At 38.8% G+C, this 16,131-nt stretch overlaps 1 protein-coding gene across 5 annotated transcripts in view; it reads left to right on the forward strand.

Annotated features, from left to right (window-relative positions):
• The window catches only part of MACROD2 (mono-ADP ribosylhydrolase 2), an 848,220-nt gene that overhangs the window by 776,511 nt on the left and 55,578 nt on the right, over positions 1-16,131 (forward strand). For all 5 annotated transcript variants that reach the window (XM_088053520.1, XM_088053519.1, XM_088053518.1 and 2 more), the window contains exons 10-11: positions 1,949-1,990; positions 8,124-8,192. In XM_088053520.1, coding sequence (XP_087909646.1) covers positions 1,949-1,990; positions 8,124-8,192 — 111 coding nt within the window. The remainder of the gene's footprint in view (positions 1-1,948; positions 1,991-8,123; positions 8,193-16,131) is intronic.

The following is a 16,131-nucleotide window of genomic DNA, read 5'->3' on the forward strand; positions in this document are numbered from 1 at the left end:
GGGAAAACTGGGCACCCTGAGCCCTCCCCGACCTGAGGGAGCCCTTCTGGCCATGTCCCGGAGCCGGACTGTGGCTGCCCAGCCGCGGCTTCTCTGCCACTGCTCCGGGTTTTTCACTACACTGTAACCCCACACCCCCTGCCTGCTAGGGCCACCCGAGGTTCCATCTTGCTGTTTCCAAGGTTCCTGCTGCAGCTCTTTTCGCCATCTGGAGGGGCACCGGGACCGGCTGTCCCTGGGTTTTTGCAAAGGAAGCTCCTTTTCCATCGCTTCCGCCGGCCCGCCCGCCATTCCCGTGTGAGGGGAACGCGGCCGAGCTGGCCTTTTTCACCTCCAAATAATTGTTTGAAGAATAAGAAAAAAGGAAGTAAAATATGCAGTGAATTTTTTCAGTCCTTTGGGCCAGAATAAAGTGTACTCAAGAGAAATGTAATCTGCTGTTGTTTACTGCTTTTTGAAAGTTCTGCCCTCCAGATCATGTCTGAATGAGAGGAAAAGGGGGGAAGAGTGGATGCAGATCCATGCACTGAAGATTCAGAAGCATGAAAATTCTCACACTCTTGACTTCAATGCTTATAATGAATTATAATTCCAAGTAGAGGCCTCTATTATTAACTTTTTTTTCCGTTCTCATGCTACTTACAGTAAATTTTCAGGCTCCAAATCTTGGTGAGACCAGAGCCTAATTCTCACAGCCAGTCGCAGCATGTGGATCTCAGCAGAGTTTCTGATCTAAAGTTCTAACCCTGTAAATTTGGACCTAAATACTACTGTTAGCTTCCATTAACATTGCTTAATATATTGCAAAGCTCCTTTGAGTTCATCTGGTGGCCAGTCATAATATGCATATATGCCAGTTTGAAAGATACTAAGCCTCAGACAAAAGCTGTGGGCTTGCTATAGAATTTTTATATGCCCATATCATAGAATCATAGAATGACTGGTTGGAAGGGACATGAAAGACCGTCTGATTCCAACCCACCCTGCCATGGGCTGGAACACCTTCCACTTGGTCCTCCAAGAACTTCCAGGGACAGGGTATCCACAACTTCTTTGTCAACTTGTTCTACTGCCTCAATACACTCAGTGAGGAATTTCTTCCCAATATCTCATTTAAATGAGCCCTCTGATAATTTAAAGACATTCCCTCTTGTCCTGTCACTGTAGGCTCTGGTAAAAAGTCCATCAGCAGCCCCATTTAAAAGGATATAAATGGAGTCTATATGTATCAGGAACATAATTGACATAAATGTCTGTGATCTCCATTACATGACTGAGACTCTGGAACACTGAATAACCAAAATGTTAATTAAGGCTAATTTTTTTATTTTCTAATTCAGCAAAACAACTTGGAAAAAATTCCTTTGCTACCAATATGGAACTTTTTGCTAAAGTAATCTGCTTTCCTTGTCTCTCATTTTAAGCTTAAAAATGATCTCTTCCTAGCTAGCCCAAGTTTGGTCTTCGCAGATTCATTTTGTTCTTAAACCAATTTGCCTGTCTTGTAAATAATTAGTAACTTCTTCATATGATTTTTCTAGTAGGGTAGCTAGTTCTCTTCTTAGCATAGCCAGCTGTTACAGGGAAACAAAGCAAACTGAAATTTGTCAAGAAAACCAAAAGCTCTGAAGGAAAGAGAAAGGAATTTCATATAATTTCACATTATAACTGTTTTTATTTGCAGAACTTTATAAGTTATGCAGACTTTTATTCCCTGTCTTTATTCCCTGCATTACCTGTATCTGGTGATAACCAGTATCAAAACCTCCTTCCCCATCCAGCTCCAGATTTCACTACAAAATGTTACACAGGAGGAGGCAAACTAAGATATGGTCATTTGAAACATGATACATGAAACAAGATATTCTATTTGAAACATGGAATATTTCATTTTAGATGTTTGCTGCTATTCCCAGTAACCTTTTTCTTTCAATTTGTTTTTTGACAGGTGATGCTAATGAAGAAGGGGCTCAGCTGAGTGAAGAAAGAGGTGAGTTAAGAATATTTTATGCTAAAATACATCACTTCTCTGAAACATAAGCCAAACTGAAAAAAATTCTAGAAATTAATTGCCTTAGTTGAGATAAGCAGTGCTAATCATTATTGCCAATGTTGCAACAGTCATCTCTGGTTTTTACACAAAATTAGGGTGAAACATCCCTGATAATAAATACTGCATGGCAAGACCAGCTGAGACTACTTTTTTTAATGTCATCATCTTATACGCCTCTAGGCAATATTTCATTGCTTTTTATCATGAGCTAGTTTGAACATGAAGGGGAAATAATAACAATTCTTCAGTCTATTTATCTGTAAAAACTGTGAACAGAGCAATTCTTGAGTCATTTGCCATTCTGAACAGTGGCAGTGATATGTTTGCAATGAAAACAGTAGAAAAACTCTCCCAGAAACTCTTGAATACACTGAGCTTGGTCAGACAGTGGTTCAGAGGATTTTTTCCCGGTCCTCATAGTTTGCTGTTTAAAACAAGTGTCACTGTTTAGGGTTTGTGGATGACATAAAATGGAAATGATTAATAGGTATTCATAGGAAGAAAGGCCATAGGAACAAGAAAAGGAGAGGACAGAGGATTAGATAACTCCCATGAGGACCAAAGCTTCCATTCAGGAGATTTCTGCCAGTTTTTTTGAGAAAGCTTCATCCAGTTGATCAGTTTTTTTGTAACAGACTTCCACCAGAGCACCTTCTGATACTTTCCCTGCTGACCTCACCTTGAGGTCCTCAGTGAACATCTCCTGTTCCATATGGATTTCTGTGCAGTGCTTCTCCTTTCATGTGCAGAGTAGCTCCCTATACTCCTCTGCTTCTCCTTCCAAACCAGCTAATACCCCAAGGTCTCTGTGACCCTGATCCCATCATGGTCCACTGACTGTGCAGGAACATCCAGCTCTCTTTATGAAAACATGCAAGGTCAGAAAGGAGTGCCACATGGGGAGAGGCAGGGATATACCAGCCAGAAAAGAGATGTAAAAGCTTTTGAAGCAGTATCTTGACTACTTAAATTGTCAAGATTGGCCTAAAAAGACAAATAGATTATGATCATTTATGCAACCACTTAATTACCTGAGAAATTAGAAATACTTGAAGAATGGTGCATGTACATAAGTGTGAAAACACAGATAGATATGTGTTATACTGATGGAATAGCACATTCTTTTGTGGCTGTTCTGGCCCGTTGATTTTATTACATATGATTGTAATTACATTTTGGTGTCAAGATTACTGGATAGGAACTTTTAGTAATTTTAATATAGTTAGTGTGATTGATATAGTCATATGAACATACATAAAAGTAAAAAAAAAAAGGCTATCATTATATAACAAACATTTGCCAAAGATAATGCTACAGTTAAATTTGTAGTATTCATCTAACATTTCCAATTAAATATTTTATTATATAAATAAACAGCCACTGGCATTGGCTGGTCCTGGGGCCCAGACCAGGTGTTCCCCAGCAGGGCACAGGCTGCTCCTGGGTCCCGGTGCTGCACGCAGTCGCTCTGAGCTCCCAAGAAGCAGAGAAGCAAACCAGTAAGCTCCAGTCACAGTGCCAAAGGAAAAAAAAAAAAAGCAAACAAACTGATAAAAAACACACTGCAATGAGTATCTCTTAGAGCAATAATGTGGCCTGGCCATGGGGAATGAAATCATGCTACTGGAAGGAAGCAACTGTCCTCCCTAACTCCTGCAGGAATTCCCAGGCTGGCTCTGACCCACTGCTACATTGGATACTCCCAGAGCTGGGGGAGGAGAGGGGTAAGGAGGCAGCAACAACACTGGACACAAAAACAGAAACAAAAATGGGTATGGGATAAAAAAAAACATCTCCAAGACAATCTGCTGTGTAATATCCATTAATATTTATATTCATTGTATAAAATCAACAAGCAGGAATGACCGTTTTGGTGAGTTTATGACATAACATCACTGCTTATACTAGAATAAGAAGAAATGTTTTAAAATAAAAATAATCCAGTCTTGTTAAATACACACACTCAAACCCACTCTTCTAATGGCATTTAACTCACAGCCTTTTAACCCATCAGTCTGTTATTCTGGATGCTGAGTCTTGTAGCAGTTGCTGGCTTAACAGCACCACTTAATTTGAAGTGCTTTGAGGTTATCATGTGTCATGCAGTTGGTGTTAGAAGGGTTTGAGTCAAAAGGGCAGATACAGAAATAGCAGGTCCAGACCTGTGCAGGTCTACATCTCAGCTTTACTTTGTGAATGATTTCCTACATAGCCCAAAACAAGGACCAGATGACCCAGTACTTAGTCTTTCCTGAGTGTTTTCATTTCCTTTTTTTCTTTTCCCTTTTTTTTTCCCTAATGGTAAGAGAATTGACTTATGTCAGCACATAATAACATTATTATGTGCTGACATAAGTCAATTCTCTTACCAATGCCATTAAAAAAACCCAAACCAAACCAAAAAAAAAAAAAAAAACCACTCAGGAAAAACTTTCAGTTCTGAATCTGAATCTCTATTGTCCCTCAATCTGTTCAGCTTCATTCTCTGCCAGGTACCGAAGCCTTTTGACCTCATCTCTATGTCTGTTGCCACACTACTGTCATTTCCCATCAAGTAGTTGCTCCTAACAAATGTCCTGCTGGTTATCCTATTTTTATCCTGATCATTGTAATTAATCATCTATTCATTACTTAGAAGCCACAGCTAGTTAAAACAAGACGAAGGATCTCATTCACACTAACAGGGCTTAATAACACCCTATTACAATCAAGACACATGAATGCAGATTTTTTTTGCATGTTCCATTTTAGCACACCCTTACACTTGGAGATTGTTTTTTGGAGGAAGACTATCTTTTTTTCCTGAAATGAAAACAGCAATCACTTGCAACCAGGCAAATTTGGGATTTGTGAAGGATTTTGGATATAGATTACTTGGAGACTGAGATTTAAATTATTTGCTCACCCTCTGAATAAGCCTAAAGAAGAAATATGTCTCCCAGTAGTAGAGCTCAGAAATGTTTTAGTACAAATCATCACAATTAGAAAAGCTTTAAATATGATCAGGTCAAACACCTGTCCAGGTGTGTTATTTTTAAAAATAAATTAGTAGACAAAATTTCTATAATATTTGGCTCACTGTTTGGAAGGACATACACACTGCTAGGGAGCAGAAAGGGTTAAAAGTTGTATTTTGACCATGGTAAACACAGATCCTTTTTGATCTCTGAAATAAGGGATAACTGCTAAAAAATCGTGAAATTGTGATTGAAAGCTTGTTCTCCTGAGACACTGCCTTTACATCCTTTTGTGAGCATTTTGAAGGCTCTTTATAGAGTGCAAAAATATGGTTTCTTCTGAGATAGAAATAGTTCTGACTTCTCTGAACGTACACCTCCTCCCTCTCCATCTTTGGGCTGTCAATTAAGATGTTTGTTATATTATCTAATGTATTCAAATAGTCCTGAAAGACCAGTCTGGACATTTGCACTTTAACTTGGTTGACATTTGATGTGTGGGACTGAAGGAAACTTCACAGATTGGTTAGATAATAAAACTCCTCAGTAGAGGGGCAAGTGTTGATTGAAGCATTCCTATTGATTCAGTCCCCTAATGTGAATTAATCTCAAACAAAAAAGAAAACATGGCAGGTGGTTCAGAGTGGCATTTGAACCAAAGAAACCATATGTTGATATGATCCACTATAAATATTCAATTTATTTTTTAAAAGAAAGGGAGAACATTGGCGTGAAGAAGTCTTCACAAGTCTGGTTATTTTCAGGATCTCTCTTTCGTATTAGAGTTCTTGTTGAATGATATCAGCATTGCTCCTCAGCCCCTTAAAGGGTTGACAAAGCATGTCTTTATTTGTCAGGTTTTATTTGTCCTTTATTTTTCCTCATGGATTTTCTTGTGGTTACTCCTGCCTTCTTCACTCTAGAAAGAAATTCATTTTAGCACTTGAAAACTCTTGTTTTCCTCAAAATAATGTGTTTGAATTTCAAAATCAGATGAGCAAACGTGATGACATGACATATGTCCTGTATTAAGTGCTCTCAGGAACAGTCTACCACCTGGTATTGAGCCAAACCTCAAGGCTTGTTCTACTTTGCAGTAACTGGCTTTATTTACTGATTGCTAAGGGCTCTTCATGCTCTGAGCTCTATGTAGTTCTAGAAAGAAGTGTAAATTCCCTTCTAGTAGAAATTTATAAGAGCAATATTCAGTTTGGCCTTTTATTTTTATAATGCTCTTTCATTAAAATTAAGAAAGTGAGATAGAATTTAATTACTCACATACAGATCTCCATTTTGGAATTTTTGCTTACATTTTGAGCTGTCCTGCCACCTTCCCAATCCATGGCTTTTCTGGATTTTTTGTGCATAAGTATGCTAGAATAACCAAGAGGGCATCAGAAGTTATTTCTGTGTTCCCTGGGCTCCATGCAAAGCCAATGATTGACTACGTTTTTGTCTTTTGAAAGAACACAATATTCTCAGAGTTACAGAATATCCTGAATTGAAGGGACCCACAAAGAACCTTGACTCCAACTATCCCTTGAATCTGCAAGTTTCTTTTTCACGTGCTAACTACTTTCATACCTTCTGTTTCAAAATTTTCAGCATTTTGGTTCTAGAGATGTGTAATTGTGGAAGGGTAGAAGAAAAAAGGGGAGAATCTATGGCTCTTTGCAAAGCCAAGTCCTTCATGAGAGCTGGGCATCTGATTGTCAAGAGCTGTTTAAAGCTCCAGCAACATAAAGAATAGATGATTGTGTGGTATATATGTGACAGCAGGAGAGATGCTGGGAGTCTTTGAAACACTTAACCAATTTTTGAAACATGTGTAGATAGTTTTTTCCCAGTTGTTAATTAGCTAATCAGTTTTAAGTAATAACATGTTTCTTATTTGCTAACGGCAACAGCAATAAGGGTGAATCATGAGAGGTCATATGTCTTCCTAAATTTCCTGGTTACAAGCGGTCAAAGTTTATTTCCAGCACACACAAAAGTGTGTTTTTTTTATGCTTCTCCTGCACCCAAGCCCTCAGTTAGCCACAAGGAATCAGGAGGTTTGACAGAAAGTCAAATGACAGAAAGCCATTTTCTCATCATGGTTGAATACATTCAGTAGGCGCAATGAATTGAGTTTTAATTGTCTGTCAGTTGCTGCTTTCGTGGTTAAGCAACAGTGTTTAAAGAATGTTTTAATTAGGGAGCCTGCTTGCATGAAATGTCTTAATTTATGAATACCTTTTATGCTTAATTTCCAGCTTGGCCTCCCTTTTTATTAACAGGCTTTCTCTGCTACCAGTTTGTGCCTTGAGGTGTGTCATAGCAAACAAACAGTAATGTCATCATTTTTGTTAGGATGACAGGATATTTTGAAAATATTGTAGAAAAAGTTCAGAATATTCAAAGTTTAACCAGCTGATATTAAACACTGTGTGCTTCAGTCCATATAAGCAAGAGAGATCTCACATTTAATTGGCCTCAATTACTTCTTTTACTCCCTTTCCTCCAGCTTGATATTGCCTACTGTCTGAAAGGCTGGAATGGATTTTTTGTTCAACCTGAACATTTCTGTCTTCTAAAGCTTTCATTTCCTTAACTTCACTATCAAATTTGTTTACCTACCACCTTTCATTTAATTATTAATTTCAGTCTATATTCATTTGTTGTTGCGTTAAAACAGTGAATGGGGAATTGAGCTGAGAGAAAAAAAATCATCTATTATTTATTATTATTTATTAATTATTTCTCTACTGTTCCATAATGCAGTATAATAAATATTATATTTACAACTACAAATTAAAGCATTATTTGGTTGAGGGTTATGATTATTGTTTCTGTAGTGCTTGTGAAGCACTATGTTATTTCAGTATGAGCTTTCTTCACTTCCATCCTGTGAAAGTCAAAGAAAGTTCAGTCCATGCTGCAAGACACATATGTATTATAAATTTCATAAGAGATGATGCAGTGCTTAATTTAAATAACAGAAAGATAAGCATTGAGTACTGAATGGAGTGCTGAGATAAAACATACAGTTGTGGTATCACTCATGGTAATATCTGATATAATGAAACCATTTCCAAATAATATATGTAATTTATAATTTTTTATGTTTACAGAAGGCCTGTCTCCATCTCCCACAAAGAGCAAAGAAGAGCAGCCTGAGGACCTGCAGGATGATGCTGAAGGTATGTGGTCTAACAACTTCTCAGGGATATTAATCAATTCACATTTTGAGGAAAAGTTTGTTTTGAATTCTTGAGAAAGAACTGGAAAACTTTCAGTTAATAATGTTCTTTGCACACACTTGGAGAGTTCTTTGTGGCCTAAATAAAGGGATTATAAATCTTCTGAAGTATATTTCATCCTAAGGTAGATTCACAATTACAAACTCTATTCTTATGTGATGGGATACTGATTATTGCTGATACACCTTCATAAATTGCTGCTGTTTTATCTCTAACCAGTTCTGACTTAAATTAAAAAGCTCAATCCATGTTGTGTGGGGCTTGGTTTGTTTAGCTGTTTGGTTAAGTTGGTCAGGTACCTCCTGCTAAACACAGAGCAATATAATCATCACTTTCCTTTTCTACAAGAAATTGTTGCTGTTTTCCTTTTTACAATGTTGATGTTTCTAGACCTTACACAGTGTATTACATCCCTCCACAGTTAGAAGTCACAGGTGATTAACATAATGCCTATAAGTGTTGTTCCTCTGAGATACCATCCTCCACCTGAGTCTGCTCAGGGAAACTTGGCCACGTGTATGGACATAAACATGGTCTATGCTGTTCTAAAACTGGATCAAAGTATTTTTTCCTAATCTCTATCTCATTGGAAGAGTTGTTTATAAGGTGCTCACATCAAAGGATTATTTTCAGAGTGCACAGTTTCACACTGCTTTCAGATATGTGGCAGAGCAAAACACCTCAATGCTGAAGAAATTCCCTTTCTGTGAAACAGTTAAAAGGATGAACCCTAATCTTTAATCCATGTTTAATGTTTAACCCTAAAGTTTAATCCACCATTCTGTCTCATGGATTCTTTTTGACCTAATATTCCTCAAATGACACATATAATTTTGAACCTCAAACGGCGGCTCCACAATCTTCAGCATTTTGACCTAGCACTGTGCATTCAGCTCCTAAAATATTCTGACTAGGGTATATAGTGTGAGTCACAAAGAGCAGAAAAGTGTTAACATCTATCATTTTAAGTAACTGCTAGTAACATGCTGTCAGTAACATTGTGACTGGTTGTTACAGGCAAGTCATTAAAGCAATTGCTGTCATCACCTGGAAGGTGTGGAGGGACCCAAGAAATTTCATCACACCTCAGTGTCTTTCCTTTCATGCTGCACTGAACCTAGATTAAATTAAAATACCAATTTTATGTTTGAAATAGAGAGTTCAGCAATGACAAACCACATGTCCATTTGTATGCAGGCTAACCCACGGTTGGGATTGTGGTCACACATTCAGTGTTCCTAAACAGGCAGAGCAAGAGTTGTTTTATGATATATTCTTTCATGGAGTGTGGCTGAAAGTTTTCATTGTATCAGTATCTTTAAAAAAACCAAAGCAAAACGAAAGGAAGAGAGAAGGTATTATCAAAGTGTAAGGTTTTCCTTCCATTCAAGTATTAACTGATGTTGTTTCACTTTTTCTGTTGCTCCCCAGATACAGTTTCCTATTTCTCTGTGCTTATCCATTTTTCCCAGTGACCTACTGTTCACTTTGTGAAGCACAAATAAATGTGTTGGAAGGGCAAAGTAAGCAGTATGGCAATAGAATTATTGCATTACTCCTGAGCTGTAAAATGCCTGAATTCCTTGAATTTGATGCCATACAGTAGATTTTGCTGATGTAGAATTGAAGCCTGTGAAACGTAATCACTGCTGCTGGGTTTAATATAGCTGGTGGCAGAGCCCCCATCTGCTAGGCAGGAAGCAAACCTGTGATGTTTAGGTTTGAAAGTTCAAATTTAGCCCTGAGAGTTGTTGTGATGGAGAAAAGAATAGGTGATTAAAGTGTTTGCTGAGGGGCCTGTGGAGAAACCTGGATCAGATTTCTTTGGCATTACCCGTGCCTCTGGAAGAGGAGACAAGAAGTTGGGATCCAGGCACTGAATTCCTGTCAAGCTGCCAAATGGCTGGAGTCTAATGTATCACACCTGTGAGCCATTTCCATTGAAGTAAATGGGATTTGCACACATTTGTCTGAGAAGAGGATTTAGTTTCTCCTGGTCTAATTATTAGCTGTTGGTTTTGATGAATTAAAAGAACTTTTAATGGGGAGCCTTGAAGATTATGAAAGTTCTGAGTATGTGATATGAACCACAACTACATGTCTGAATAATTTTATTTAGGTAGGGGTTTGTCTTCACTTCCAAGAAGCTAGTTGTTGTTTTGTTTTTTTTCTTTTTAAAAGAAAAACTGAGTAGTTAATGTATATAAATAGTCTCGAATAAAACACAACAAAGGCAAACGCTGCCTGAGGTCAACTTGGTTGAATTTCCCTTAGGGTAAGATTGAAAGAAATCCAAAATCGCACACAAGAAAAGTAAACAACTATAAAAAACAAATTCCCACAAAACAAACAAACCCCCCAAAAGTCCAACCCCTACCATTTATCAATAAAAGCAAGTCCACATTTAACATAGGATAGTATTTTCCCCTTGGTATCATGACCAGGTATAAAATATTTAACAAATATACACTGAGACATGGGAAGAACCCAATGTATTTTCCTCTGCCTGGTTGTGAGTGTCCTTTTAGATTGAAGATGGGAGTACAATTTGCAATGAGAACAGCCTCATGTCTGCCCTCGTGGCAGTCTCTGAAACCTATTCCACTGAGGTCAGCAATATTTCTGCTGCAATATTTTTCTCCAGCTCACCAGGCTGGTTCATTGGCTAGAGGTAATGGAGCAATATCATTTCAGTGCATGTTAAAACCTCCACAGAATATTGGGGAAAGTAAGTTCCTTTATTATTACCCTCTTTGCAATCCAGGAGAGTACGTGGCTGTGTGTAAGGAGCTTGTTTTGCAGTAAGCTAAAATAAACACTTGACATGCTAATGAAAGCAATCTTATACCAAACCATTAAAGTATTAATGGTGTCTGTTATTATTCTATTAGATATATTGTTCTCTGCCTCCAGATTGTTGGTAGAGAAAAGTAAATGTGAACTGTGCAGCAGATTCTTATGTCATTGGTTGTATTCCATAGATTTTCACCGCAGAGATAGTGTCTGTGAAAATGGATAGGCTAGGAAACATCTTTTACTCACAGGTTCCCTGTAGTATTTCAGGTTTGACATGTGCAAACATGCCATATAATTTTCTTCTTTTTTGTTCTTTTTTTCTTTTTCTCACACCACTTTCCTGCATCCTGGCAGAGTAAATGCAGCCAGGGATAATTTTGCCTTTCCCTCAGTCAGGTGCATTCATTGACAGTGATTATAAAGTGTCAGGTGAACAAAATATGTTTGGCACTAAACAAAACATATGCATGTCTCACTTCAGTAGCTTCCTAACACAATCTCAAAGTGGTTACACAGACAAAATGGCAGTACTTGTCACAACAGAGCAGCCACAAGTTGGCACAAATGGCACAGTCACCCATTCCCATCCTACTTATTGCCACCAAGCAAAGGCAAACCATTTATACAAAAGCCTAACAAAACAAAAATTTTAAATGTTCCTAGTTTCTCTTACCTACCTACCTCCCCATGTGTCCTCCCGTATATAGTTAACAGCATGGCATGTGCAACAGGGAGATGCAAAACTGTTTTCCCTTTCCTTCTTTATGGGTTTTCTTAGATATAAAGCAGAGCCTGCCAAAGAGCTTCCCATCCATTCCCTCCATGGTCTGTGTGAGATCAATATTGTATCAAAGATGAGTAACACATCTAGTAACAGCAGCACAAATGCCTGCTTTTTTTCTTCCTCCAGCAGAAAAATAATCAATCCATACAAGAACAGCCATTTCCTTGCCCTCCTTCAAGGGATGTGAAGACAGAGCTGGAGCTCTGGAAGTTGTCTTAGTCCAGTTTCTCTCATAAGCTGCTCCCCAGATGAATGACCAGATTCCTTCTGATAGATTGATAGGCTGTTGTTCTCCCAGGATCACCTGCAGAAGGAGCAGGTCTTTTGGAGTTATTTGTCCAGGACGTACTTTGTCTGCTTTCCATTCACTTGGTGGGAAGGAGAACAGGTTGATGAATAAGCCAAACCACAAAGCTCATTTTGAACACAAATCACCTTTAACAGAGTTTATAGTGTTGGTTCCTTTGCCTGATGGGGTCATCACAATTTGGCCTCTTGGCTTTCAAAGGTAACATCACATGTCTGAATGTTGTGTCAGAAATCCAGGCTCACCAGCTGGCACCTGCCTGACTTGGTGGATGCTCTGTCCATGAGAGATGTCAGTCTGGTGATTGAAGTACGCAGCAGAAATGAGGCAAAATAAAACTGCCTCTGATCTCAACAACTCATTCATCTAGCAGGTCATGGCCAGTCAGTAGCATTCTCAGAAAGAGGGAGACACCCTGGCTCCTCATCCCCTCTCCCAAAAAAGGTTTTGTGAAGTGGTAAAAAGTGCACACTCTGGGGACCAGAAAATAAACCTCTGTTTATGGCTTAATCCTCTAATTGTGAGATTAACATAAGGCTTCCTCTTCTCTTCTCCTGTACTTGCCATGAATTTTGCTGCTGTGCAGCTCACTCTCTAGCTTCATGGAGAGGGATCTAGTGTATGCACCCACCATAGTCCGTGGCACTTGGCTTGTGCTACATCCTTCCATCAATCCTCTCTGGAGCCTGTGGGATGCACACAGTAGCTGCTCTTTCTTGCCATTGCAGAGAGATGTTCTAAGCATCTCTCCTAAAGGTCTTCTAACACTGTGCAGGCCTGATTGTCTCTCTCTTTAAGGGATGAATTAATATCTAGATTTGATTTCTGATTAGTTCTGCAGTTTATAGCAAGGAGTTCTTTTATCTCTTGATACAATTGTAGCTACATTCATACTTTGCATCCCACGGGGCAGTCATTCTTCAGTAAATTTTTGCTCCAATCATAATCTACTAAAAATGAACAGTGAGACACATAATTAAGCTTCGAAAAACACAGTCATTTATTCAGCTTTAAAAGTGTTGCTTTTTATTAAGATAGCTTAGAATTGACTGTCTTTTTTTTTCCACCAAACCTAATCCTTTAATAAAATGTTAAATGAAGATAAAGTACTACAGAAGAAATTCCCTGGGAAGGATGTGTATCAAACATGTCTGTGAGACGCTTCACCTTAATGCAGATGGGTTATGTTTAAAAAGTGGCAATTAACCTCCATCCACTGCGGTTGATAGCTTCTCTTTTCACTTCTGTTTTGAAGTCTACCATCTGTCCAGACTGATTACAGCTTTCAGAATATTAGGTGATCACCTTGCACTTAGCCAGGGATAAAATAGGATGTTATCTGTATTTTCAGTTGTATTTTCTCTCTGAGCAAACATTTTTTAGAAGATTCTTTTTATTGGTGAAGTGGCTTCTGCTGTTCCATTAAATTGCCATGCAGTGGCTGTGCAAAACTCAGAAAACGCAGCTCATTTTGGCCTCCACAGGTGATGTGCAGTCCTGTTGTGTTGGCCTTTTACCCATTTGGGTTTCTTTTGGCAACTGATTGTACATCTGTGTAACAGCACCAGAAAGACACTTGCAATTCCTGTTTTCACCCTGAATGCTTTGGAGTAGATTGTCTTCCTTCTGAGATGAGCTAAAGTGCAAAAGACTAAGTTACTGGGGTGACTAATGCAGTGTTGTCAGAGAATTCCACCCAGTGACCCACCCTGAGGGCACCTGCAGGGGGCTCATCTGTCAAGGAATTGATTGCTCATTTCTAAGCATGATGTGAATAACACTAAACCATCATGATTATTCAGGTCCACTGCAGGAGATGGGGCTGGTCCCTTCATTCCAAAATGCTGATGCTAAGTAGTCCCTAGTTTTGTTTGCATTTTGTGAGGGTTTTTTATGAGTGTAATTTTCTCTTTGGCTTCTCTGTCGGTTTCTTCAGTTGGTGAAAAATCAAAATAGGTCTCAAGTTATTTTGACTGTGACTGGGAAAAGATGCCATGTGGCCATCCCATGTAGTATGTATTTGCTCAGACTTCAGGTACACTGCAAAAATGTGAACAAAAACTAAATTTACATAGTAATGATTTATTTTGCACTTGCCCTCATGGGGTCTTTTTATTTTTCTTGGATAGGACTAATTGTAGGGCCAGAAGTCAGGGCTTCTTTATACTGTTGTGAGCCCTGCATCAACTCAAAGGAGCAATTTCTGTCCCCTTTTATACACGACAAGAACAGAGGCAATAATGTGCAGCACAATCTGAGTCAATGGAGAGTCAGACCCAGTGAAAAGCCAGGTGAGCACAATGTTGCCAGCAGTGAGTTGAGACAAACTATCCTGCTCCTGTCTTCTCAGGACTTAATTTGATGCTGTGGCTGTTATCCCCTGGTTCTTCCCTAACCACAGGGGCTATGATGAAGCTGAGTTAGCTGTCTTCTGACCCACAGAAGAGTGAAGCAAGGGGAGCATGCATGGTGACTTCAGCGGGCTTTAGCCAAGACTCTTGGATTTCTCAGGGTGATAAATACGTGAGATACAATAGTTTTATTTTTAACCTCTGAGATAAGCCCTCAAGCTACAGTTTTCTCATTCTTTTCCCACACTCCTGGACAAAATGCTGCATGGAAATGAAATCCTGTTATTTATTGGACTGACAGCTTCACTGGGCTGGGTGCATTCACAGTAGCATGTTCAGGGCTGCATCTGCAGCATGGTAATTTGTTGAAGGAGCACAGAGGGCAGAGTCTCATAACTCCATTAAACAATTACTGCAGATAACACGTTACTAACCCTTCTTAAAATTTACCCCAAAGGGGTTATATACAAGTAATAATTAAAACTGACCTAAATCATAATTTAATTAAAAGAAATTAAAGTGAAAACTGAAAATGTTCAGCAACTTCAGGCTACCACGTTAATGATTCACTTTAATGTGTTTGTAGTTCTGTAGTAATGGCCTTTGAGTGTATGTGCTTCTTGGTTTATGTCTGATATCATTTTACTGCTGGAATATTTTGAAAATGGTTGCAGGCTGTATGATCTCAAGTGCCTATATGGATGTACATGTGCTTTCTTCTCACATTTTAGGGGTTTCAGTGAAGCCAGCATATCTACTTGTGTGCAGAATGCAGATCAAGGCCTATATTTTTCAATTCCTCATTAATTAGTTTCTCTGCTATACAATAAGGACCTTCATGTCATTAGTATGATTACCATGGCAGTATTTCTGGGCTGTAAAAAAGATAGTTCAAAACTTGTCTGACAGCCCTTGGTTGTACTTGCATTTGTTATACAAGAAAGAAGCGCAGGTCAGACCAGTGGAGAGATGCCAAAGTCACTGGCCATGCAGAAAAGCAGAAGATGCTCCTGGACTTGTGTGGCAGAGCCATTCAGAGATGTCACAGGATTAAACCCGGTGTCCCAGGATGTGGCACCGGCACAAATATGGATGAAAGCCTCAGGTGTTGGCCATTTGTCAATTTTATTTCTACCTCAGGAAGGAGGAGGAGGTTTGAAGAAACCTTATTCTAAACACTGACACCCTATGGATGATATGAATAAAGGTTTCTCAGTAGCAAAAACAATTTTGTTATTAATAGCATCTGTTTTCATTAGTTGGACTTGATGATCCTTGTGGATACTTTCCAGATTCTGTGATTCCTTGTTGGAGGGGTAGAAATAGACTGGTTTGTACTGCTTATGCAGAATTTCTTCCTTTAAATACAAATATACAGTGTCTGCAATTCTGTTTTCTTCTGAAAAATGTCTTTTTGCACCCATTTTTGAGGCACTTTAGCCTAATCTCTAAGTTGTTGCCAGCTGCTTGTGAAGAAAGGTGCTGCTGAAGAGGAGTAGGTGTGCAAGCAGACCTAGCACTTCCTCAGCTCTGAAATGGGAAGAGTCAAGAGGCCAGCAGGCTATTAATATTTCTGACTTGCCATGTCTGTCATAAGAACAGTGGAAGATGTAAGAAGCCATGTGTTTCCAGGCTCTTGTA

This window comes from Pseudopodoces humilis, chromosome 3 (genome assembly GCF_049639895.1).
Source record: "Pseudopodoces humilis isolate 2021_Gansu_Grassland_sample_001 chromosome 3, ASM4963989v1, whole genome shotgun sequence".
Lineage (NCBI taxonomy): Eukaryota > Metazoa > Chordata > Aves > Passeriformes > Paridae > Pseudopodoces > Pseudopodoces humilis.